We start from the raw sequence: 27,304 nt of genomic DNA, 5'->3' as shown, positions 1-27,304 counted from the left end.
TGTTTGACCATCGCCCTAGCCAGTGTTCAACACAAACTTCTGTTCCAGGCTTATATGAAAGAATTAAAGGGGAAAACAGTTACTTTTATGTGTTAATATAACATCTATGTGCATGGTTGCAGAGTGATAGCTGTGTTAGTCTGTATCAGCAAAAAGAACGAGGAGTACTTGTGGCATCTTAGAGATTAACAAATAAATTTTAGTCTCTAAGGTGCCACAAGTACTCCTAGTTCTATGTGCATGAATTTGTAACCATGTGTTTCTATAAAATTCAGGTTCTTAAGGAAAATTTGTATGTCCAGTAGTTGAATGCCAGTCCAGTATTAGGTGACTTGATAATAGGGGACCAACTAAAGTATTGCTGTAATAGATGCATTTGTCTCTGTAGCTGAGTGTGTGGGGACCTGCAATTTTTGTCAGCTTCTCTGCTCACAATGCCTCCTGTCAGCTGCTGCGCTCATCAGGCAGGTCTTCGGTGACTCAGACCTCCGGCTGAGTCATACACAATCAGTATGCAAAACAAACAAACCCCTTCTGGGGTACAGAGTCCAAAATGTCTTGCAGCCCTCTCTGGGCTCAGTCTTCTAACAGTCCAACACGGTCCATCGCGGTACCCTCTCCACCGGTGTCAACCTGCAGCCATCCCTGGGCTCAGGCCCTTAATTAATCCAACAGGGGCCTATCGCAGTACCCCATCAGCTGGTACGTCTTCCTGTAGCTCTCCCGGGACTCAGCCTTCAGTCTGACCAACAGGGCCTATCTCAGTATCCTAGCTGGCCAGTTTACATGTGAAGGTTCCTGCTCTGAGATACAGCAATGCTTCCTGGACTTTCTCCCTGGAGACTCTTCGCCTATCCTTTAGTCCTCTGACCCCAGCTCTCCAGCTGGGTCAGGCTCAGTTCAGTACCTTCTGGGCAGGGGTAACAGTTCCACATCCAGTGCCTTCCCTCGGTCTGCTTAAACTCCCTTCTCTCAAGGCGTAGCCCAGTGGTTCTCAAACTTCTGTACTGGTGACCCCTTTCACATAGCAAGTCTCTAAGGCCTGGTCTACACTGGGTAGGGATCGCTCTAAGATATGCAATTTCAGCTACGAGAATAGCGTAGCTGAAGTCGACGTATCTTAGATCGACTTAGAATCACTTACTTCACGTCCTCGCGGCGCGGGATCGACGGACGCCGCTCCCCTGTCGACTCCGCTTCCGCCTCTCACCCTGGTGGAGTTCCAGAGTCGACAGCAGAGCGATTGGGGATCGATTTTATTGCGTCTACACTAGACGCGATAAATTGATCCCTGATAGATCGATCACTACCCACCGATCCAGTGTGGACGTGCCCCCCCCTTTCTAAATTAAAAAGACTTTTTAATATATTTAACACCATTATAAATGCTGGAGGCAAAGCGGAGTTTGGTGTGGAGGCTGACAGCTCATGACCCCCCCATGTAATAACCTTGCGACCCCCTGAAGGGTCCTCACCCTCCAGTTTGAGAACCACGGTCATCGCCACTTCTCTGGTGGCTGTTTGGGAGGGAGGACATGGGCCCACCCACTATTCTGGGCCCCAAGCCAGGGACCATCTAAATAGTAACCATGTCCCTCTAACTGTATTTCCTTTGGCCACTTCCCTACAGCCCTTGTCTTCTATGCGTCCCAGCAGGCAGCCAAGAGCATCTTCCTTTCTCCTCAGCCCCTGCCATCAGCTGCTCTGTCCAGCCTTTCAGCTTCTATAGTCAGCCAGGAGTACCTCTTACTCTCCCAGTCCCTACCAGCTGACTGAATTCACTTTGGGTCTGCAGCTCTTTTTATCCTAGTCTGCTGGGCTTTGACTGCTTCCTGCAACCTCTTTCCTGATTGGCTGTGTCCCATGCAGCCTCTCTAGGCAGCTTGGAGGGATCCTTTCCACTGCCCTTTTCCTGAGGCAAGTGTGGCAGGACCTTGAGGCTTCCAGCAGAGGCCTCTGGGCCTAGTCTACCCCATCTCAGTCTCTCGGAAGTTTTCATTTTGTATTAAATTTTCAACATCTTTTCCTTTCAGGTCTGGTCAGTTTCCCATTGTTGTAAATGGGACTCTACCTTTAACTATGTATAAAATTGGAAGGGGCAGGACAAAATATCATGGCCCCAATTCAAGAGTGCATCCCTTTTCAGGAAGAGTGCTCAGTGTGCTTAAAAGCTTGGATAAACTGGACCCCATGAGAGTAACATTGCATTTAAAAAGAAGACTTGTTTGCAGAAGGTGAAAGAATAGTAAATGGCTAGCCTTCATGGGAGGACAGTTGCACAATGGCATTATACAAACATACATGTGCAAGATGAGCAACTGACAAGAAGAAGATGCACTAATAATTATCCATAAAGATGACTGGTTACAGGTCTAAATTTTCTCAACTTTTAGGAAAATGATGTGCCAAATGGACAAATACAGAATTTCCTCTACCTCTTTTTTTTTTTTTTCTATCTGCAGCTGCTCACCTTAAGTAGATGAAAAGATATATTTAGATCTAGTCAGGCAGCCTCTCTGAGTGCCCTAACCACTGCACTATAGAGTGATTCGCTCTAGCCCAATTAATATTTTAATTATTTAATTAAAGTGGAACAGCTTCAGCGAGAGAGAATGAGACCCACACAAGAGTATCACTTCCAGTGGCTAGGGCACTCATCATGCTGGTAGGGAACCCCTGTTCACATCACTTCTAATCAGGGAAAATAATTGAAGAATTGAACAGGGGTCTCTCGCATTCTGAGTGAGTATGTAACCACTGGCCTAAAGGTTATAAGGAAGGTCCTCTCCCCTGCCCCATTTTGTGTGGCGTTAAGCAGCCTCTAAGGTTGCCTACTGGGTCAGGCCCTGCAGGCAAGATAGATGCTTCCCCAGGTTTGTGGATTATTTTGGGGCGTAGCATTGAGACAGGTGTTTGGAGGCCTAAAGTGAAGCAGCATGCCCAGCAGCAGAAATTTAGGCGCCTAGAAAACTTTTACAGCAAAACTTTAGGTTCTGAGCAAGTTTTCATACCTACAGGGTTAGGCAGAAGCCAAGCAGAGTTTTTGTGGATCGCAGTAGCTCCTAAAACTGAGACTTGGGTCCCTTTGTGGATCTGGCCCTAAATGTGTTGTATAGGAGCCCATTATTCTCCCAGCTGAACTTTTTGTTACAAATGTAGTAAGAACTGTTGATGGCAGTTGACATGTTAATGCCTCATGAGGTCACATAAATCAGTGGTTATCAACCAGAGGTATGTGTACCCCTGGGGGTTCATCAACTCATCTAGATATTTGCCTAGTGGCTACATAAAAAGCACTAGCAAAGTCAGTACAAACTAAAATTTCATAAGGACAATGACTTACTTATACTGCTTTATATACTATACACTGAAATGTAAGTACAATATTTATATTCCAATTGATTTATTTTATAATTATATGGTAAAAATTAGAAGGTAAGCAATTTTTCAGTAATAGTGTGCTGTGACACTTTTGTATTTTTATCTCTGATTTGGTAAGCAAGTAATTTTTAAGCGAGGTGAAACTAGGGGTACGCAAGACAAATCAGACTCCTGAAAGGGGTACAGTAGCCTGGAAAGGTTGGGAGACACTGATATAAATCACATAATATGGATTTCTCTTACTAAAAGAAGCCTGAGGAGGTTAGGTGCTCAAATCCAGTTGGAGTTTTGATGGGATATGGACACCTTTAATTCTTTTACTTAAGAATACTGGGGAATATTTGCTTGGCATCTTACGTGGCCAACAACAAAACTTCCTTGGAATTCCTAAAACTGATAGATGAAGATTCTTTAACACAAAGTCCTGCACCCAGCAAAGGATAACTCAATATTAGATCTCATTCTGATGGATAAAGAGTTAATTACCAGTTGTTGGTAAATTGCATAGTAAATTGCTTGACCACACTTTGGTTTGTTATAAAATATACTCAAGAGACCAAATAACCAATGTCAGTCAGGTTTGTTGCTATAAGCCAATAATAACATACTACAGGAAAAAGGTTCTATATGATGCCAGTGTCTGGGAAGCCCTCTTGTGCAGAGATGTTACATTCACCTTTAGCGTAAGATGTGCTCCCAAAGTTATACATTTTAGATGGTATTATTTATATGATTTCACAATTTACAAATCTCTTTACACATCGCTAAAATCCAACCCATCATTTTGTCCCAATTCCTTAACTTATTCTGTTCCTTCCTATCTTTATTTTGGATTAGCATTCCGGGTACTGGTCCATGAAGGTACTTCCCTAGTTTGTATTAAAACATAAAATGAATGTATCTTGATTTTTTGACAAGTTTCCTGTCTGCTTATACCAAATGCTTACTTCAGCAACTGCAAAGAGTTATGAGATACCTAGCATAAGTGAACAGGATTATGGTATAGGCCAGTTTATGCTATATTACTGTTACAATATTTGTGCTTAATACATACTAATACGTATTCATGTGGTGTGGATAACACGTTATTAATATGACATATAATATGCTAGCCAGCATGCATACTTTTTGCTGGCCTAAAAATTAGCACTTATCATCGTGTCAGTGGTCATGATGTGGTTATATGTGCTTTGTGGGTGCACCAACCAATAATGCACATATTTGGATCTTCAAATGGCCAGTTTTCAAAAGTTTAAGCATAACTGACTGGGAACATAAATTTAAGTGGGAAGTGTCAGTGGAGGTGTTGGATTCACTGTTGTTTGGAGCCTTGAAGAAAGATATTTTTCTGAAAGGTATATTTGAAGTCAGTTTCTGGGAGAATTCAGGTTCAGGATGTCAGGCTAGCTAGTCATGGTGATGCCATCTGGCCTTGGAATCTGTGAATCTATGAATCTCCCTGTTAATCTCCTTCCTTCACAGGCCTTGGGCAGAACAGGCTTGCTTACATTGTCTTCAGTTTGCTCATAACACTATTGCTCTGTATTTGATAATGATTATAATCTAATCTCATGCAGCAGGGCTTCAATTGGTCATCTGCAGGGGGTCAGGAAGGAATTTCCCCCCCAAATCAGTTATCATGGGTAAAGGGGTCATCTTCCCCTGATGCATCAGATCTGCCACAGGTAGATGCAGGTTCCTAGTTAGGGTGGACATGCACTCTGATTTGGTACACTCAATTTTCTGTCTTAGATGACTGGCTAGTGTGTCTTCCTCAGCTGCCTAGGGTGTAACTGATCACAAGAATTTCCCCAAAGTCAGTTCAGCAGGAACCTTGAATACTTTTTGTCATCCTTTGCAGCCTGGGGTGTGGTTTGCCTTCTAGGGTCATCTGAGCATATCTCTCCTAATCAGTTTTCTGGCATGGCATTGGTGGCACCTTGGTATCTCCTATTCACTGCCTATGGCACACATTAGTTTAGTCTCCTGAGGACTAAAATACTTTGGTTTAATTGACTTTGTTGGGCTCAACATAAGGTATTTGGATGGAATTTAATAGTGTGAGGTATGCAGGAGGTCAGACAAGATGATCTAAAGGTCCTTTCTGGCCTTAAACTCTATGAAACTATGAACATCCTAGCCCCAGTTACTTGTATCATACTCGAAGGTTTTATACCATACAGTCTAATATGATTTAAAGGACTTGTGTAAAATAGATGGTTATTTGAAAGAAAGCTTAAGTGTCAAAACTTGTGTGTCTGGAGTGAATTTATTAGAAATGCTCCATAGTGCGTGGTTTTTGGTTTGGGTTTTTTGGTCATAAATAAAATGACACATGCACCAGATGTGTTGGGTAAGTGATTTTAAAGAAAAGTGAAATTCATAGTGAGACCTCCTGATGCAGTCTTCGTTTAACCTTTTTACAGGTTACGCTCCTGATATAATTTTGCATTGGATTTTAATATAATTTACAGATTATTTTGCTCTAAAACATCATGAGTAACCACATGAAATCCATTCATTTGTGAAAACCATTGTTCTAAAGGGACATTTAAAGAATACACATTGAAGATCATGTAATATATCAAACACTTTATTACTTATGTATGTTATTTACAGTATTTACATATTGCACGTTAGCTGGAATGTTTACACATTTATTGAACAGAAAACTAATGGCATATTGTTTGTGTGTGTATGCAAAATCCACACTCCTCTGTCTCAAGAAAACATGTTCACTTGGAATTGTGTTTTGTATTTGTCATGCAATTTGTAACTTGTACTCCAAGGGTACAATGTGACCCTCCAACATGTTTGTTTTATCCAAAATCTCTTTTAATTGCATAAGCATGAAGAATATCAAGTGAAAACCACTGCTGTGGAGTAGATTCATTAAGAGTTCTGGGTATATAAACAAACATCCCTCCAAGTTTCAGAATTCAGCAACAGAACATTAATTTCTGGCTGAAGGGTACATGTTCATGTAATTTTTGGCAGCACTACACATCAAATGTGGAGTGTACTTTTAAGTATGGAGCAGTAAGTACTACTGGCAGTTATACTACTGTAAAGAATGTAGATCTGCAAACTGTTGAAAACATACAAAACACGTTAAGAATTATGGGAAACAGTCTGTCAATCTGCAAAAATAAACCCTATTGTTCACAATGGAATATGTTATAAAGGTATTAAGTTCTATTTCCCTGTTGGTTTCCAAGGCACTTCTCCTGGTTCTTGGTGTGTCTTTTCTGTATGGTGATATCTGTTGTGTTTAAAAAAAAAAAGAAAAGGAAAAAAAAAGAATAGTTGCCTTTTATCATTTTCATATTTTAATTCAGCTGTTTAAAATGCATCTGGCAGATTGAATAGAGTTAGTAAATAAAGATTTTTGCAACAACTGTCTCTGGAAAATCCGGTAGTACATTTCTTGTTCTGTTCATATTGCACTACTCACTAACGAAACCTTACAGATTAGTGTTTTGGAAAAGCATCCTTCTTTGTGCTATTCCTATCTCTTTGATGCGCTATGCCTGGAAAACAGATTTTGAAAGCTACAAAATTCCACTGTTTTAAATATTTAATACTTTAAGCTTAGTTTTGCAGAATAAATCAATTTCTAAATGCAGTAGTGAAATCAAAATCTGAGTACATATCAACAATGCTATTAACGTTCTGTCATTTTTGTAGTCTTAAAATCTCACTACCAATATAGTTTTGGCATAAGGTCTGCCCACATATCCAATGGCAAGATCAGGATTGAGGAGCCCAGACATACTCCCATTGAGGCAAAAACTAACAGTAAAATTATTTAAGTACAGCAGAAGCAGGAAGCCTTCCAAGCAGGCAGTAGGACCACTAATCGACAGAGATGTTAAAGGGAGCACTCAATACACGGCCATTGCAGAAAAGCTAAATTAACTCTTTACATCGGTCTTCACTGCAGCAGATGTGGGGGGAGATGCCCAAAAAGAATAGCTCTGGTGTGGGTAACAAATCTAAAGTACCGTCCCAAATTGTGTTAGTAGGAAAGGTTTTAGAACACATTGATCGACTAAACTATAAGTCACCAGGACCAGATGGTATTCACCCAAGAGTTCTGAAGGAACTCAAATATGAAATTGCAGAACTAGTAACAAGCTTACTGATATCCACCTCTATGCCCGGTGGCTAATGTAATGCTGGGCATCAGAGGAGATTATGGAAATTACAAACCAGTAAGCCTAACCTGTGTATCAGGCAAACTAGTAGAAACTATAATAAAGAACAGAATCATCAGAGACACAGATGAACATGATATTTTGTGGAAGAGTCATCACAACTTTTGTAAAGGGAAGTCATGCCACACCAATCTATTAGAATTATTTGAGGGAATCGACAAGCATGTGGATAAGCATGATCTAGTTTATATAGTGTGCTTGGATTTTCAGAAAGCCTTCGACAAGATATTTCAGGCTTTTAAAGAAATTAAAGTAGCCATGGGATAAGAGGGAAGTTCCTCACATGGATCAGTAACTGGTTGACATACAAAAGAAAGGGTAGAAATAAATGAATGGTCAGTTTTCACAAAAGAGAGGTGAACAGTAGGGTCCCCCAGAGTTCTGTAGTGTGACCTGTGCTGTTTATCATATTGATTAATGATCTGGAAAGGGGATGAACAGTGAAATAGCAAAGTTTGCAGACTATACAAAATTATTCAAGGTAGTTAAGTCCAAAGCAGACTGCGAGAAATTAGAGGGATCTCACAAAATTGGGTGACTGGGCAACAAAATATCAAATTCAGTGTTGATAAATGCAAAGTAGTGCATATTGAAAAAAATAATCCCAACTATACATATACAGTAATGGGTTCTAAATTAGCTATTTCCAGCCAAGAAAGAGATTTTGGATAGTTCTCTGAAAACTTCTGCTCAATGCTCAACAGCAGTGAAAAATGTTAGGAACTATTGGGAAAGGCATAGAAAATAAGACAGAAAATATCCTAATGCCACTATATAAATCCATTGTATGCCCACACCTTGAATAATGCGTGCATTTCTGGTCATCCTGTTTCAAAAAAGGTATATTTGAATTGGAAAAGAGACAGAGAAGGGCAACAGAGATGATCACGGGTATGGAACAGCTTCCATACGAGGAGACAACCCCATGTTCACAGGGACCCAAAAACTCTGACTACCAAAAGCCAGGAGTGGAATACAGGGGTGGATCACTCCATAATTGCCCTGTTCTGTTACACTCCCCCTGAAGCTCTAATATGGGCCACTGTCAGAGATAGGATACTGGTCAAGATAGATCACTGAGTTAGTGTGGCTGTTCTTATGATTAGGAGTTTTTTCACTCAGTTCAAAGAAAAGATCTGGAGATATGACAGCAAAAAATTTAGTATTGTTTTGAGACCTAGTATAGTCTGACTACAGTGGGACAACTCAAGTAGGAATTGTAACAGTGGGCCTTTTATTTGCTGGAAATCTACCCCCCTCCACCCCCGAGCAAATTATAGAATGTTAGTATTAACCCTTCTCTGAACATCTCCTGAGAAGTAATGACTAGTATTGAATCATATTGAATCCTGGTAGCTGAATAATGTAGATATTATCTAATGGGCTAGAAATGTTAAATCAAAAGTAGTTAAGATATGGAAGCTTATCAAAACACATTTATCTCTGAGTGGTATTTATTTACCATCAGACTTAAAGCTGTAATTATGCATAGCATTGTAACTACTGTGAAGTTCAGTATTATCTCCATGATGCAGCTTTGCAGGCAAAGCAACAGTATGCATTTTAATGGATATTTATTACAAAATGAGAGGTTCATAGAATATCAGGGTTGGAAGGGACCTCAGGAGGTCATCTAGTCCAACCCCCTGCTCAAAGCAGGACCAATCCCCAATTTTTGCCCCATATCCCTAAATGGCCCCCTCAAGGATTGAACTCACAACCCTGGGTTTAGCAGGCCAAAGCTCAAACCACTGAGCTATCCCCTGCCCCCTCCCCCCCAACTGGTTAACTGGTGTATTTTATTTTTCCATGTTCACAAGTTATTTTTATGTCTAATTTTAAGGGTCTAATATTTTAAAGCTTGTCTACACACAAACCAGGACCAAAATAATTAAATTACTTTTAATTCACATATTTTCATTATATTGGTACAAGTCTCTGTTGACACTCTTATTTTCAGTTGAGTATCCTATTTTGATGTTAAACTCAAGTCAGTAAAAAATTAACTTTGCATCAAAATACAGGATTGTAAACTTTTTGCAGCAGTGGCTTTCGTGTTCTGCATTTGTACACAGTGGAGTTCTGGTCCTTGACTGGGATTTTTAGGTGCTACCACAATACAAATAATTAATAAAACCCAATTTAGTTATTTTGGTTTCACTGTGTGTGTAGACAGGCCCTTCTAACTGAATGTGGCTTTTTCATTCTAAGTTATTTTCAGTGGCTCATAATCACTAGGAAAAAATTAGCTGAAAATGCATGCTGCTTCTAAACCCCAAAGTGATTTTTTTATTTTTTTTTACTTTTTGGTGAGGTTAAAATTTTTTTTTTCTAAGCATGAAAAAACTTTGTTTAATAAAATTGAGGCGTTTTGCATTGAGAACTCAGACAGGGGAATTTAAAATGTTTAACTTGGCATATAAATTGCTAATCAAGAATTTGTGCTTTGCTAAGTTTGAAAAATAGGAAATAGTGTATAGCACACACTTACTAATTTAAGTGTGCATTGTGACAGATATGCCATATCAGTTGGAGACCTTACTGAATTAAGTTTAGGTATGTTGGAGTCCATTATATTAAATGCAAATGTATTATTGTGGACTGGGATTGCATGGAATCTCTCTAGGAGGGAAAGTGTGATATGAGGCCTGGGATTTCAAAGAACTATACTGAAAATGTGCCAGACAAGAATGAACTATGGGATAAATGTAAAGTGGATTTCCTGGAGAATACCAAAAGCGAGGTTAATGCAAATTCCTTACATCTGGTTATGCAATAAGCTATCCTTTTTTGAAGTTACACCCTGAGGTCACTGTCTGCTAATTACTTGTTTCTGGAGACTGGAGATCAAAGGTCTTAACAGTATAAAGAAACAACTGAACTGCCCACCCTGGGTTCAGGTTTGGAATCTGAGACAGTTACGAACTTGTAACAACAGGGAGAACCCAGTTGTGGTGGGTTTTGAAGGATTCATATCTACCAGAGCCTGAGGTTGGAATGGGGGTGACCTCTGGTAAACTTTTTAGCATGCATGTAGGTTATTTTTATTTTTTGGTAATACTTTCTCTGTAATGCTTTCACCTTAAGTGTGCTTGCTTAGAAAGAGCTGTGTGGTAATTTATAATTGCGGGCAATGCACTGGGCATAGCTTCTGGAGACAAAGAAAAGCACAGATGCTAGCCTTTTAAGCAGTCTGGCTTCCTGTGAATATCATAGTGTAGGCAGGGAACTGCAGCTTTAAAGAACCCCTGATCAGGAAAGAATGAGACGCGGCTCTCTGCCCAAGAGACATGACTGCTAGGAGCTAGAAACCTTTAAGTGGGTGTCCTTAATGGACCACAGAGGGGGAAAATAGGTGCAGCTTCCTTGAAACTGATAGGTGTAGAGTGGGATTTTCAGACTTACATGTGTGTTTGTCTGGATATCTTATTAGACTTTGAGGATTTCAGATGCTCTATGCTGAGGCACATCACACCTTCATTCCTGTTTCCCCTACCTTTTCAGAAACCCACTTAAGGGGCCAAAAATTGGCTAGTAGTTACCTTCCTCTGATATCCTAATGCTGCAGAATTCCCCACATCTTTGAAATTTTGAACTAGACTGCTGCAAGCAACTAAATACCTCAACTTTGCTATAGACTAGGACTCGGCTGAGAGAACACTTAGGACTTCTGTACACTGACTTACTGAACATGCTTTTTACTTTTTCTCCCATTGGCTTAAGTACTCCACCTCTTTGAGAGGCAGTAGCTATGTTGACTGGAGAAGCCCTCCCATTGACATAGCGCTTTCTACACCACTGAGTGACATAGTTATACCGACATAAGTTTGTAATGTAGACCAGGGCTCAGTCTGTCATTCTGCTGGAGACCCTGAATGCCATTTGACTGCAAAATCAAATAGGCATGCTGGCACTGCCACTTTCATTTCATTCCTTTTATATTACAAGAAACTATATTCAGCATGATGGTTAAGATTTAAGCAGCACAAAAATCAAGAAATTTAAAGTTATGCTGCCATAGCATCCTGTTATCCATCCAGCATGACTGACTACACAGAACCTGGTTCAGTGATGAGCTGTGACAGGTAAAATAGAATTGTAGGACATTAGAAGGCCCCAGTCTACTCAGCCTGACAGCTGCGGCACACAGTCTGTAGAATCCTATGCCACTGTAGGATTCCAGATTGCAACATTGGTCAGAAATCCTTATTTTCCACCTGTGAGTGCCTAGGACACTACTTTTCTGTAGGATGAGGCTCTAACTACAGTGGTTCACATCTTGGAGGTAACAAAGCTGTAATGTTATACATGTATTAACCAAGTAATGTCTAGCTAGTTGAGTGTCCAGTTCAAAGATCTGGTCCTCACCTACAAAGTCTAAATCAGCTGGGGCATGTTACCTCAGCAGTTGTTTCTAAACAGCCTGTTTTGGTGGCTTATGTCCATGATACTGTATTTGACAGATCAGGGTACACCTTGCAGAAATAGGTGTCATAGGTATCTTGGCAGAGGGCCCATGGCTGTGAAACAAACTTACGCTGAAGTTTATGCAAAACAGGGCTTGTGTGAGTAGAGATGACTGACATTTAACTCTGTTCTGTTTGAGGCTTTGAATAAGAGGCTATATGGAGGGGCGGGGGGGGGACTCTGTGCTCGTCAGCTGAAAGTAATTTCCAGTACATTTTTGTAAGAATCCCAGTACTGCTCTGATTTAGAAATTGTGAAATAATGACTAAAAAAACACTACACACCCGTATTTCAGTTTTCCAATTTGTACATTTAAAAATCTCAAGTATTATGTTGCATTTTTAACAGCTCTCAATTGATAACTTTCATGAAGATAACCAAATGTTAACACATTAGATAAAAATTGTTATTAAAAGTTATCTTACACTCCTTGAGCTGTGCATCAAAAGAATACTATCATCCAGTTTTAAGATGCTGCTAAGAAGAATACTATATACCATCCTATGATGTTTATATACCATATGATTTAAGGTCTATTCTTGCCCTATTGAGCCTGCATCTTTAAGCAGGAAGTAGTGTTTCCCTTGCTATAAAATGATCTTATTTTTCTTTGAAAACTATAGTTACTGTACCTCACTAGAAAAAATATTTCACTGGCTGATCATGATGCTTTCTTGTTACATGGTATTAAAGTTATTTTTTTCGCCTTAGTTTACTACTCCTAGATTCACTAATAGTTGGGACTTTTGATTTTTCTAATTTAAAGATGTATCAATTGCATTCTCTTGCTATGCTGTACATTTCAAGCATTTTTATTTCTTTACAGCTGCCATTTAAAAAAATCTTTAGTCCTATCAAATGGCTCGATGGAAAAAAAAAGTTTTAGATAAAGAATTACTATAACCTTATTCTCCATTTTTGTAGTAAATACTTGTTAATTATCTTTGTTTATGAAGATAATAGTTATAATAGCTAAGCAGTTAAAATAAAAAAAACAGAAGGGTGTAATATTCAGGGCTCATTGCATTGTGAAGTTCAGTAGATGTTAAGAAAATTCATTGTGCTCTAAAAGGGAGATGGCTAATATGATATGCATGTTACGGTTTTACTATAGTCAAGTAGAAAAAGCAAGCCGTATACAAAATATTTAACAGGCCCCTGTCTCTGACATTGTGGCTCTACCTAGGGAATCGTATTTTTCAGCTCAAAAGTAAGATCATAGTTGCGTGTGGGGAAATCCCTGATTGCATGTGCACCTATCAAGCCACATGCAAGTTGTGGAGCTGGATGGGAAACTCACAGGCACAAAGGTGTTGTGCATACTGAAGAGCCAGAAATCCAGCCAAAAATTAAGCCTAAAGATAACACTTAATGTCAGGCTATTCTGCTTCATAATGAATAGCAATCAGACACCAGCCAAGACACCCCAAAGTGTTTGGGGTGCCACAATTTTAAGATTCTTCACCTGACACCTTAAAGGGGCCTGATTTTCAGAGGATGGATGACATACACTTTCTGATAATTGGACCCTTTTAAGGTGTCTCAGTTTGGGCACCCAAAATCACTAGTCACTTCTGAAAATCTTAACAGATTTGATTTGATAATCTTATCAAAATTCACAAGGAAGGATAGACAGCCAGTGGTGCAAGTGTCTAAGATAAACAGCTGAGCAAAGAACAAAGGAGACTATGTTCTCATTGAGGATGTGGTTAAACCTTTTTGGCACCTGTAAATGAACTCCTACTGCTCGAGATTGATTTTTGTCGTTCTATGAACCTGATTGCAGAGAGGGATGTTAAGAATCTTTTGTTGAACCTGAGAGCACACAGCCTAACTTGTGCTGGGTTTGCTAGTGAATATCCACCTTTGTTCAAGACTGTATTATGCAGAAATTGTACATAATGTTAAGTATTGTCACTGAAACAATTGTTTAAATTGACACAAATTGTCTTTGTGTCTACTGATTTTATCTCCCTCCTGGAATCTGAAGCCTCTTGCCTACCTTGAAGTTGTGATAATCCCAAACATGTTGTGAGTAGAAATCCAAAACAAATCTAACCTTTTTCCAAAATAATCTCAAAACATGGACATATGTCCATGCATCTCCAAAGCAAATAAGCAAAAGCTACCTGCCAGCTTTCCAAACAGTCACTAGCATTAATACATCCAAAGCCTGCTGCCAGGAAGGGATGAGTGAAATAAAAGTGGGAACTATTGAGCAAGACAGAAAGTACCAAAAATAGGGATAATGAAACTTGACTTTTCTTTGTAAAGCACTGTGATATCTACTAATGAAAAGTACCAGGTAATATAGTAATCCCTAGCTCTTACTGTTTTGACTTGTATAAACAAAATACTCCAGACATGGAAATTGAAAATAATGTCATTTAATTAGTTTGGACCTTGGGTATTTTCATGCTGAATCAGACCAGTGGTTCTTCTATCAGTGTCCTGTCTCTGACAGGTGCCAGTACCAGGTGCTTCAGAGGAATATGCAAGAAGCCCTGCACTTATGGAACAGCCAGCCCCCATGAAGAGTTTGTTTCTATCTCCCACTAGGTAGAGGTGCCCAAAAGCATGATTTAAAGATAACTAAGAATTTACAGTGCGGTCATATTAAACTTGTGGAATAAAAAGGTGTATTCATTATCCATAGCGGGATGAGAGTGCAGGCAGGCAACCACTCCCCACCACTGAGAACAACAGAGCCTCTTTTTAAAACTGAAGAAAAATATATTGTAGATCTCAAAGTTCTCCTGAATTTTCATAATTTGTCCTCTTATCCTCAGGCCCTAATTCAGGAAAGCATTGAGCATGAGCTGAAAGTTAAGCAGATGCTTAAGTGCTTTGCTAGAATGGGCCCTCCAAGTGTATGGTTCATTCGTTTCCAAATATGTGATCACTGCCTATACACCACTACTTAAGCTAGCATGGCAATAACAAATGAGGAAAGGCAGCCATGTATCGCTGTGCACTTTTATTAAGAATATATCCATGAATTTGGTCTTAAATTTAGGATGCAGTATGAAATGGGGGGAGGGGGAATTTGCAGTATAAATTGTGAGGGAAAGTGAAAGTATACATGAAACATGTCTCATAATGTGGCAAAATATTCCAAAGATCTATCATCATTATGACTACTATGAATTTAGAGCCAAATTCCGCTCTCTTTTAGACCCATGTAAATCTGGAATAATTCCACATAAGTAACTGCTTTAGAGTGGTAGAACAAAGCAAAACTTTGTTCCTGATGTTCAATGTTTGTCTTAACTCTTGATTTACTAGTAGCTACTAAGATGACAGCAAAAGCAAGATGTGTTTACATTCTATTATCTTGTATATCAGCTGTTTATTCTGATTATTAGAGCTTTATTATTAGCTAAATTATCTTAAGTATATGATATGGGTTTTACAGTTTGGTATCTATATGTATTTAATTGGCATTATGTTGCAAAATTTTGAATATCTTTTAAAAGTACCCAGAATGCTGGCTCCAGCAGAAATTATCCACAGCCTGCACAGAGATGGGTTTGATGGGCTTGTGTAAAAGAGCAAGAGAACGATCTTCCTCAGAGCTCCTTCTGGGGAGCTGATGGGCCATGATGACAGCCCCACCATGCTTTTCCACAGGAGGAGGTATCTTACATGGAAAAGTTGAACTGTGCGGGAGTTTCAATGCATTATCTCTATGGGGAAGAATGGTCCTCTATAGATCTTCCAAGTTTGTTAGTGAAATCTATAAATATTGAGGCACCTGTGATGACAATCAGTCCTCCTTCCCATTAAAGCAAATCACTCAAGAATTATGCTGCTATCAGTGACAACCCAACAGAGGTTGTGCCTTATGTCCCATTCTCAGGAGAGTATGAGCCCCTGGCATTATGGATTTTCTAATAGAAACTCTCCAAGTTTCAGAGTGGACAAGTGCCCCTGAAAGAAGCTGTCCCTTCTCACCCTGAAAACTCATAAAATGCCAATGGGAGGTGTTGATGCAGAGAGACTTTCAGGGAAAGGGGAAAAGAAATAATGCATTTTAGGATGTGCTCCCCCATCTATGCTTACTGGCAGGTATTTGTAGCAGTACCATTCCATCTATGTCTTGCAGTAGAATGTATGGATGATAGGTGCCAACTAGCTCCCTGAATTGCACAATTCACTACCTTAGAACTGCAGAGTTCCCTTACCTAGAACAAGGAATTTACCTCACATACCCAACATCAGTCTCATGAGCCTAAGTGCCATATGCAATAGGTTCTGTGATTTCTCCCTTAACCAGTCAAGATCTGGATCATGGAGTTGCCTCCGTGACTACATTACTAAGGGTAAATGAAGCTTTCAGAAAAGGGGGCACTTCTCCAGCTATAGGACCTCAGGAACCTACAGACCTGATTTGTGGCTGGTTTGGTTTACTTGTAAAGCTATCTCTTGTACGAACAGAAAAATAGGGAAGAAAGTGAGAGAGGCAAGAAACATGAGGAAAGATTTGGGCTTAATTTGAAGTCCTAATTCTGACCTGCAACCTTCATTTAGTGACATTATATTAATAAATATCCAGGGAAAACTAAAATATAGAATTTATTAAAACCTCATTTAAAAATTCTCAAATCACATACAACTGTATTTTTATCTCAGCTGACAGGGGACAGGACATGGACTAGTCTTTGTGTACAAGATGTCAACTCCTAGAGGTATAGATATTTTGGGAGGACATTCTTCCTTTTGTGCACTGAAATTCCCATTCTCTCTAAAAAGAGTTAAGCATGTGCATCAAGAAAAAAATAACCCCTTGGAGTAGAAGTTGAACATAATGGAAATCCAAAGAAATCTGAGTAACATACATATTGGGGTTTTTTAATGTTATAAGTACATGGTAACTGAATTATTCTAAAAATACCAATGACATCTATGTTTTAAAAACTTGCATCTATATAGTTATGTATATATTAATCCATATTAAAATGTACCTAATACATTTAAAGCTGTGCATGTGAAAGGGCAGCCAGTGCCAATACACACAATTGTACATTGAGTCCACTTGAAAAAAATCAGCTATGGCTGCTGTGTTTTGTTCTATAAAAGCAAGGTCACTATCTGCTAACTGCATACTGCTACGAATAATTCACAGCTGATGTCTGTGGGTCTTTATAATGCTTTCCAGTAGGGGGTACCCTTTATTTATGGCCAGTATTTTTCCAGATTAAGATAGTTATGTCACGTGCTCTGAAAAGGGAATACCTTAGCCAAAGGAAGATTGTTTTTACACTCATGAATTTATGTCCACAATGCAAAATCAACAGCTGTGCTATGCAGCAGAATGTTATTACCTCTCTCAAAAAGCTTACCTTATCCTTCCATGCACATTGGACTTACTGCCAACCGAGTAAGAAGCCTGGCACATCTTTTATAGTCTGCCATGAAAAAAATCATAAATACAATAACTTAATGACACTGCTAAAATCACTGATTTTGGTTTCAAAAAATAAAATAAAATTGATAGAGGTGCTGTGCAAATTATCATAATTAACTTTAGTAAGTACTTTAATTTAAAGACTTAGGTTATAACAGGGTAGACCTTGGCCCCATATGCTTAAGAATTACCGTTCAAATATTAGATGCCTAATTGCTGTGCATTTTCTTTGCAAATTCTTTGGTTCTGTGCACAAACAGCAAAATTGTGCATGCAGACAGCTTGTGTGTATGAATATATGGCCAGTTATACATCTAACTAGCTATGGTGTGCACAAGTACTGGATCTGAAGCTGCAATCATGGCATTTGATTGTGCAAATTAAGTGTTTGAAATGGCACTGTCCCATCATTGAAATGCAGCTCTCAGTAAACTAATACTAAGATAAATAATAGTGCAGTCCTCCAACTAACTGTCCTTATCGAACAATTGAGGAACAGAGCAATAGTGTCTTGGAGGCTCAGATCTTCAAAGGTATCTAACTCTTATTGAAACGTATAGAAGTTAGGTGTCTAAATATCTTTGAGTTCATAGAATTAAAAGAAAAGACTAGTTACATCTTGTTTCCTCCGGCAGTATAGGATAGTTCCCTACAATATATTCTTTAGATCTTTGCATAGTCTTGTTACACAGATAACAAGTGGTGGTGTTGTAATGAGTAAAACTGAAGCAGTCACGGTAGAAAATGTTTCATACCTACAAAGTTCAGTCAAGTGATCTGTTTTGTGTACAGTACAATCTGTGCAGTGCAGATGGAAAAGGAATTATTCAAAGATTGCTCAGTTAAAGACCTCCTGCTGTCCTACAGCTAGCAGCCTGGGTTACAGTTCAAGTGTCAGTAGTTCTTGATATATAAAACTTGACCTTTAAAATCTATGATACTACCAAACCACACAAAGCACTAGGAAATGTACTGGAGGAAGGCGAGAGGGTTTCAAAGATGCCATTGAGGGCATAATTGGAAGAACATGAAGTTGCCAAAATGTAACATGCCATAATTTGTCTGTAGAGTATGTGTTACAAGTGATGATGCATGAAAAGGAAATAGCCCCACTTGGCGTTCAGATCCAGGTTAAGTTTGCAGCACTAGCAATTAATTTTTTTCTGGTAAACTGAATGCACTTGATTTGGAGACATCAAGGGACAATAAACCTAGAATCCTAGAAAGCAGTTTTAACCATCATTTTACACAGTATATCCACTGGAAATTCTGTGCCTCAATTTCCTCATCTCTAAACTGAGAATGATAATACTTACCTCACAGGCAGGAGGTGAAGATCAATAAATATCTATAAAGCACTCTGAACCCTTTAAGTGAAAGGCAGTGTATAGTTGCACAGTATTGCCACTATTATCTCCTGTAGCCACCCCAATTAATAGCTTTCTGTTTTTAAAAAGTTAGCTTTGGTTTATGGCACTTACAAGCTGGGATGGTGCAGTCTCTTGTATTGTGATAAAGCCGATGAAAGTGTTTACTGCATTTTGGACTAAAATAGAGAGGACCTGAAATACAGAAAAAGAACAACTCATGAGTCAACACAGCACAAAAGGCCTACCAGAAGGGAAGTGGGGCTTAGGTGGTATGTGTACGAAATGATGGATACAATGCAAAATCTAAATTTACCTGTTAAATGCTTTAAAAACTTGTCTTTCATCCTCAAATCTCTAGGAACTATTTCTGTTGGGGGGAAAAAAAAGTAGTAATTATACTCCACTGCAGATACACTTGTCCAGGATGGTAGGGCAGCCACAGGAGATGCCAAAATTTTGCTCAGCTGAGACTCAAAATAACCGTTTACTAGGAGATTGAGAGCCATAAAGTGGAACAAGTTGCAGCTGCCTTTATCTTTCATATAGAGAGACGGCTAAAAGGACTATGGAGCATTACAATGCTGGGACTGTTAGTGTCCAGCAGCCCCACCACAATAACATTAAAAATGAGAGTAAGCATGAGTCACTGTCATTGTAGGGCTTTGTGGGCCACATTTTGGCTACCCCTTATCTAGGTCTTTAAGATCTTTAAGATCACTGGTGCTTAGAAACTGTGCCGACTCTACCAGGGGTAAAGGTTCAAAGACACACCAGGGAATGGTCTCTGGGCTGCTCCGTGGCTATCTATGCAACATTCTCCGACGAGCACCTGCACGGTTTTGTCACACAGGCAAGTATTGACAAGCACTATCTGAAATAACTATTGTGAACATGAGATTGAATTGTTATATTTACAGGAAATCTAGAAACAGTCCTTGTTTTATCTCTAGCATTAAATAAAATTCACAGGAAAGGAATATAAAAAACAAATTGCTTTTCCCCCCTCTTGTGGTTTGCTTCTCTGGATTTTGTGTTCAGCAGATGCCAAAATGAAACTGGTTTACTGAAATCCATGTTAACGTCAACCCTTGTTTGTGTCTTGTTGATTTACAGTTATCTTTGATTGCTTTCAGTTACTAACTCTATGCTGACAGCTTAGTGTTGATTGCGTATGATACTGTACTTTATTTATTTGACCATAAATGCCTACACAGCCTTTTCATTCCCCAGGCACCTCTTATCATATTTAAAGCAGAGAACATTTCCACCCAGATCTGATTCACTGGTGAGCTTAGAAATTTCTCAAAAGTCATTCTTCATTTACTTCTAACTTTAGTCAGTCTGAGTAAAATTTACCATATCATATTTGACCTAATTGTGTCATGACAAGCATTAAAAGCTTACATGCTTCTCTCAGAAGTTTCCCATGGGACAGACGCGCTGGGAAAGTGATGCTAAGACTGAAATAAAGGAGGGTTCCAAGCAATAGTTTCTTTTCAGTGGCAGCAGCTTTTCTGGGAATAAATTCCATTATAATAACAATAATAAAAAAACATCCCTTTCAGGAGTCAATGACACTTGTACCAACTAGTCTGTTTCTGAAATGATTTTCTCATTGAGCCATATTCATCAGTACATGGCAGATGCTTTGCACTGATTTGCTTATGCAGGATAGCCATAAACTCTGCTTAACCTCCTTGTTAAACCAGGTTTACAGCTGGCTTTGCTTAACTACTCTGTGCAACTGTAGCAAGAGTGCACTGGTTACTTGGCCCATTAAGCTTGTACCATATATTAAGAAAAAGGAACCAGTTCTTATTGTTCTGAGTTTATGGGGAACTGTTAGGTTGTTTTATTTAATATCTTCACTAATGATCTAGATTAGGGGCTAAAATCACATTTTTATGACAGTCATGACACCAAATTAAGAGCAGCTGTGAACACTTCGAGTACAAAGAAAAGATACAAAGGGGTCTACAGACATCAAAAGAGATGGGTAGAAAATAACAAAATGAGATCCATCTCGGAAAGTGTAAATAGTGAAAAATAATCCCAAACCTAGATACTCAAGGGAAGAGGGAAATTGAGAGGCAGTAATTCTGTTTAGGAGAGATGGTGAACAACAAACTAGACATGAATTTACAATGCAATAGGGAAGCAAGAAAGGCCAATTCAATTTTGAGCTGCATGCATAGAAGCAGGATATCATGAAACAGGCATATAACTGTCCCTTCTCTACATCAGTCTGATGTGACTGCATCTGGGATATTACATACAATTCTGAAAAACCTTATTACCAGAAACAACACTGACTGGAGAGAGCTTGAAGAAAAGCAACTCAAATTATTAGAATGGTGTAGGGGCTGATTTAGGAGGAAAGAATTAAAATCTGCATGGGTTTTAGGAGGTTTTAGGCTGATTTAGAAGGAAAGAATTAAAATCTATGGTGGTGAGGGACAAATGATGAAATTGACAAATATTTGAAAGGTGCAAGTACCAAAAAGCTAAAGGACTGAATAAGGTTAGCAAAAAGGGGAATGACGCTGCCTAGCAGGAAAAACTTCCAGGTGTGGGATCTGTTAGGTTGTGGAATCGTCTCCCCAGGGAGATGGCAAGATGGTCAAATCCAGGGCCATCTAAAACTGTATAATCCACAAGACTCCAGGCCCTTGGACTAGATGACCTAGGATAAACAGGACTTCTCATCCCTGATTTTTTTACCCCAGTCCATCTCACTGTTCTTCTTTATAAATATAGAGTGTATAAAACCGAAACTCATGCAGGTCTGGCTTTGAACTTAATGCATTTCTGAAGTACATTAGACTGAAGTGAGAGTGGAGTTCTACGCTGGGATTTTCAAAGCCAGTTTCTTGTGTAGGAATCCTCTGTATTTTCGAAGAAAGTCTGCAGATCTCCTGAGGGGGTTTGCACCTCCTATAAGAACTAGTACAGTGATGCCTGATTTCCCCTTCAAGGGGAGCAAAGTTGCCAGGAAAGGAAAGGAGCAGACTTACCAGCTCTCTGCTCGTCCTGGTACTCTCCATAATCAGCTACTTCTCTTCGGTCTAAAGTATAATCGTGGTTGGAGAAGTATTGCACCCCGTTGTCTTCTTCCATGTGGTACCTTTTCAGTTCCTGAATAATCTCCATGATGAGATTGAAGAGGCTTTGCCTGTCTTTTAGGTCTATGGAGTCAGTTCTCTCTTTGCAATAACCTGCTGACAACATTAAGAGCACCAGCACCAGCAGCACAGGAGACCTCAGTCCACTCATTGCAAGTCTGAACTGGAGAGTGAATGATCAGACGAAAAGAAATGATCCACTTTGGGGGGACTCCTATTTCACTGAAAGAGAAAAATGGGGGTGGGGGAAGGGCGAGTCACGGGGGTGAAATCAGAAATACTACAGGGGAAGAGCAAAGAGGTTACTTTGCACATTATGTAATCAGGGTGCCTTGTTTCCTCTCTCCCACCACCTCCTTAGATTTTAAAATGGACCAGATTCCCAACTGCTGCAAATTGGCGGGGCTCAAGTGAAGTAAGAGGATTTGCACCAGTTGAGGAGATGGCCCAATCTGCCTTTTACTTGCCCTGCCAGCAGCAACTTTATTCTCGCCTGCAGTGCCGACTAGAGAGCCGCTCAGCCGCCCGAAAGCTACAGGAGTCAAAGTACTCCCATGCTGCCTTCACGTTTTACACAGTCCAGCCAGTGCTGACTCCGAAGTGCGCAGGCAAGGGGGACTCGCACAGATCCAGAGGAAAGGCATTCTTAAAAGTCACTGTAGCCTACACCGATGGAGAGAGCGAGGCGGCTGCATGGAGGAGCGCACTCCTAGGACTCCCCTGGCCCTTCCTATCCCACCCCCACTTCTTATCTCCAGCGTGGCAGCAGAGGGTAATCCCTGAGCGCTGAAACACAGCAGAGTAAATCCCGGCGGCGGGCAATTGTGTAAACAGAGGCGTCTGTCCGCCCAGCGAGAGGCAGCAGGGAACAGCCCGCTGCGGAAACTTTTCCAAAACTTGCACCTTAACACCCGCTCTGACTGCTACAGCCACAGGCGAGCGTTCATCGCCCAGCCAGTCCAAGCGCTGGCGTGAGTGAGGTTTAACCCCCCCGGCATGCGCAGTCACCGCTTCCCACTACGCGGCTGCAGCAACACCTCGCTGGGGACCCATTGCCCAGAGAGGCAGCCTGCTCCCCAGGGGCTTGCAAACGAGCGGGCTGTGCCTGCTGCCCTGCCGGAGCCTGGGGACCCAGCGCAGTCCGTCCCTCCTGCCCTAGGGAAGTCGAGAAGCTCCTGCGCAGTCTCACCGCAAGGACCCGTGCACGAGTCTGCCCCAGCAGAGGGAAGGAGGGAGGGAAGGCACGTGGGAGCCCAGCGGCGCTCAGTCCCCTCCCGGCTCCTAAAGCACCCGGAGAGGGGAAGGCGCCAGCTTCCTCCTTGCCTCGCACCTGCCTTGCCTCTGTCGCGTAACCCTCCCCCGCCGGCCGGCAGCAGCCCCGCGGCTGATCCCTGGCGCGCCCGGCTCTCCGGGTCTGAACTTCGCGGGAAGCGCTTGGCCCCGGCGCCGCCTCGCCAGCCCGGCACCGCCGTTACCTGTCTCTCCTTCCCCCGCGCCGGCCCGGGCCCGCCCTCGCTCGCTCCCCCCACGCAGGAGCAGCCCGCGGTGCCGGAGTTTCCTTGTTGCCCCCCGCCCCGTCCCGGTGCACAGGCTGCGTCCACAAGCTATCCCATGGCGGCCAGCCCCGGCGCCGCCGCTTATAAAGCCTACGGGACATACACGAGGCGGCGGCTCCGGCAGATGGGATCGAGTCACTCGCAAGTGGGAGGAAAGCAACAAAAGTCCGCTTGGCAACCCGGCGAGCCCCCTCCTCCTCCTCCCCCCGTGCAAGCTCGCTCGCTCCTCAGCTTCGCGCCGACGTAAGGAGCCGGTCCCGAGTGGGGCTGTGCCCCTGCCTTTAACGGGGAAAGCGCGGAGGCGCCTCTGCACTAGGCATCGCCCGCCGCGCCGAGCCCCGTCCGCCGGCCCCCCTCGGACCCCGCGCCGCCGCCTGCGCGCCTTGGCTGTCACGCGGGGGGAAGCTGCGTGGTTGCCAGGAACTTTCTGTCCCTCTGTCCGTCCGTCCGTCTGTCTGGGGGGGAGGGGGCGGAGCTGCGCGGCACCTCCGTCGGGAAGTCTGCGGTTATGTGGCCGCGGGAGCGTTGGGAAGGAGCCGGCATCTGCCTCCCTCAGTTATTCTTGTAAAGGGTAATTCTCCAGCGCCAGGAGCCGTGACTGGAAATCCCCCCGCCCCCGCAGCCAGCCCGGGGAGCGAGGCGCCGCGATCCCGCGCGGACTCCGTCCCAAGCGGAGCCGGTCCCGTCCCCCCCACGGCGGGGAGTGCCGCGGGGCAGAGAGCTTTCCCACCGCCCCCTTGAGACACCCAGCAAAACCCTGCCCCCTAAGTCTGACTCCTGCCAAATTAATACTCACCCACCCAGCCTCAAAAAAACGCACTAAAAGGGGGGCAGGGGCTGATGCTGAAACATGATCCAGCTGAACTTTTCTGTTTGCTTTTACTGCGTGGCTAAACCTCACCCTCGCAGCAGCGAACAGACACCTAGCCAGTCGGATCGAGCGGGGGGGGGGGCATATTCTCCACGCAGGGGAGGGGACGCCCCCCAGCGCCTGTGTGCCTCGATCGGTAGGTGAAGCTAGGAGCTGGAAAGCCAGAGCGGTCCCCTCGCCCTCTCCCCTTTTCCTGCTATACTTGTGTCAGGCAAGCCGTGAACACGGTGCCATCCCCTAGGCAGGCGCTGACAACAGCGACACGTAGTGGCAGCGAGTGTAATTAAGCTCCGGAGAGCGTTCTGTAGAGGGGGTGGTCCCGCTGCAAAGTGAAAGTGACTGGGAGGCCGAGGTGAAAGAAGCGGAACGAGATCAACATCAGGGGCTGCAATTAAGCCGAGCCCTTCCTCCAGAAGCCATTCCCCCGAGCCTTCCTTTCTCTTGGGTGTACATTCCAGATTGTGCATGTAAACTTCTTCAGGGCGTGCGAAACTTTACAATAAAATTGTTACAATGGCTAGAGTACTGCTCTGCTGAAGCCCGGTGAACGTGCTTTCTATGCCTGAGTCTAGTTCGCGTCTTTGTATCCATGCGGTGTGTGTGAGCGAAAGAGAGTGTGTGAGGGAGAGAAAACTCCGTATATGTGTAGGTGTGTATATAGCACTTTTCATCAGTACAGCTTAAAGCCCTTCACACACACACACACACACACACACACACACACTGAGCAGAGGGGATTTTCTTTTCATTAAACCCTACAAGTAGTTTATATATAGTGTGACCCTAGACCCGGTTTGGTTGGGACAGTCCCTTTTTTAAGCCCAGTTCCAGCCTTCCTGACTTTTTTGGCGAAAGTAGGCATTTGTCCCGTTTGCTCTTGCCGACTTGATCAGTTGATCACAAGAGCAAATGCCCACTTGTGCCAAAAAAGTGGGGTGCGGAGGAATGTGTGGGGGAGCAGCAATGCCAGCCCCGTACAAGAGTGGAGGCAGGGCTTTGGTGGGGGGCAGACAGGGCTTGGATGAGCAGCGACAATCCCATCCCCATATCTACTCTAGTGACATCATCAGAGGATCCAACCACATCAGCCACACCATCAGAGGCTCATTCACCGGCATGTCTACTGATGTTATATATGCCATCATGTACCAGCAATGCCCCTCTGCCATGTACATTGGCCAAACCAGACAGTCCTACGTAAAAGAATAAATGGACACAAATCGGACATCAGAAACGGTAACACACAAAAGCCAGTGAGAAAACACTTCAGTCTTCCTGGAGAGTCTATAACAGATTTGAAAATAGCTATACTTGAACGAAAAACTTCAGAAACAGACTTCAAAGAGAAACAGCAGAACTAAAATTAATTTGCAAATTTAACACCATTAATTTGGCTTGAATAGGGATTGGGAGTGGCGGACTCATTACAGAAGCAGCTTTGCCTCTCCTGGAATTGACACCTCCTCATCTATTGTTGGGAATGGACTACATCCACCCTGATCGAATTGGCCCTGTCAGCACTGGTTCTCTACTTGTGAGGTAACTCCCTTCTCTTCATGTGTCAGTATATTTATGTCTGCATCTGTAACTTTCACTCCATGCATCTGAAGAAGTGAGGTTTTTACCCATGAAAGCTTATGCTCAAATAAATCTGTTAGTCTTTAAAGTGCCACCGGACTCCTTGACACTTTCAAGTCACTTTCATAGTATTTCCAGTCCCAAATGTTCAAATATCATGAATCAAACTCACCAAAAATCATGATACTGGCTTTAAAATAATGAGATTATGTAAAAATAATAGATCTGGTGTTCTTTTTATTTGAATTCTGCTTTTTGAGCCTTTAGGATGCACTGGGGTCACATTTTTAAGTTTTCTTCACAGCCACGAGGGCTAGAAACTTCAGAAACATTTTCTTTAAGAATGAAGGCTGAAATAATCACATATCCACTTGACTCCAGCAGCTGGGGCTTTAAGGAAAACAATAATGATCATGAGACTCATGACAAAATCATGAGAATTGGCAACACTACTTTCACTTCTGTTTAAAAGCTAGTTACTTTCCAGAAGGGTCTTAAACACAACACTACAGTGATTGAGTTGCAGTTTTACAGGAGAACATTTAAAACCAAACACCAAGAAAATTCCACATTTTAAAGTTGAGAAAAAAACTGAGACTTCTGCAGTACCTCAGGGCCACTGCAGGCAGGAAAGGAAAATAAACAGGCACAGGAGCTCTAGGCAGCTCTTCCTCTTGAAAGAAAGTTGGAGGTTCGAATTGTCTAGTCTTTAATCAAGTAAAACTTCTATTGCCATCAGGGCTTCCACTCATAGATATTAACATCACAGTAAACATGCAATACTATATGGTCAATAACTGTACACTTCATACTTAAATATCTTAGCCATCTTATCCAGAGTTACACATTTTATACACATTGGCTCAGAGACTACATTTTCTGGCACATTCTGAACAGTGCTGAGCACAGAGATGGTGCCCAGTGAATAATACAAATCATTGCAATAATCATTGACGTTATGCACTCTGTGGATACAATTTCTGTTCTTTGTTCTGGAATTGGCCTGAATCCAGCTGAAACTCCGAGAATTTGATGTATAATCACATCTGATACTCAGACGACACTTTCTCATTCCTTTCTTTTCTCAAACTCAGAACAAAAAATGACAAAACAAAATGATTTTCAGTTAAAATCTAAAATTGCACAGCAGGCATTGCTGTACAACTCACCCTGGGGCAGAATCTGCCACCCATTGGCAGTTAAGTGTTCTCCTCTCATCTGACTCTCATTCTCTCTCTTTTCTTTCTTCATCCTTCTTGACCGTTGTGCTGCTTTTCATACTGTCAACCATGACATCCTTCCCAGTTGCCTGGGACCAATTGCTGGAGTCTCAGA

The 27,304-nt window shown here is 41.8% G+C and overlaps 1 protein-coding gene across 2 annotated transcripts; it reads right to left on the bottom strand.

Moving 5' to 3' along the window:
• Positions 1-5,958: 5,958 nt before the first annotated feature.
• Positions 5,959-24,075, bottom strand: ALKAL2 (ALK and LTK ligand 2). 2 transcript variants are annotated; one of them, XM_043542325.1, is made up of 6 exons: positions 23,624-24,075; positions 21,857-22,178; positions 19,156-19,209; positions 18,954-19,034; positions 17,408-17,473; positions 5,959-6,643 (listed from the first exon to the last, which is right to left on the bottom strand). In XM_043542325.1, exons 2-5 carry the CDS (start codon positions 22,113-22,115, stop codon positions 17,409-17,411), a joined length of 459 nt encoding a protein of 152 aa, XP_043398260.1. In that variant the 5' UTR covers positions 22,116-22,178; positions 23,624-24,075; the 3' UTR covers positions 5,959-6,643; position 17,408. The 2 variants fall into 2 exon arrangements, with proteins under 2 accessions (XP_043398260.1, XP_037750096.1); XM_037894168.2 differs by having other exon boundaries at positions 21,857-22,186; positions 23,624-24,074.
• Positions 24,076-27,304: the final 3,229 nt, after the last annotated feature.

This window comes from Chelonia mydas, chromosome 3 (genome assembly GCF_015237465.2).
Source record: "Chelonia mydas isolate rCheMyd1 chromosome 3, rCheMyd1.pri.v2, whole genome shotgun sequence".
Taxonomy (NCBI): Eukaryota; Metazoa; Chordata; order Testudines; family Cheloniidae; genus Chelonia; species Chelonia mydas.
The sequence above is the reverse complement of the archived record's forward strand: the minus strand, read 5'-3'. Positions and strand labels throughout refer to the sequence as shown.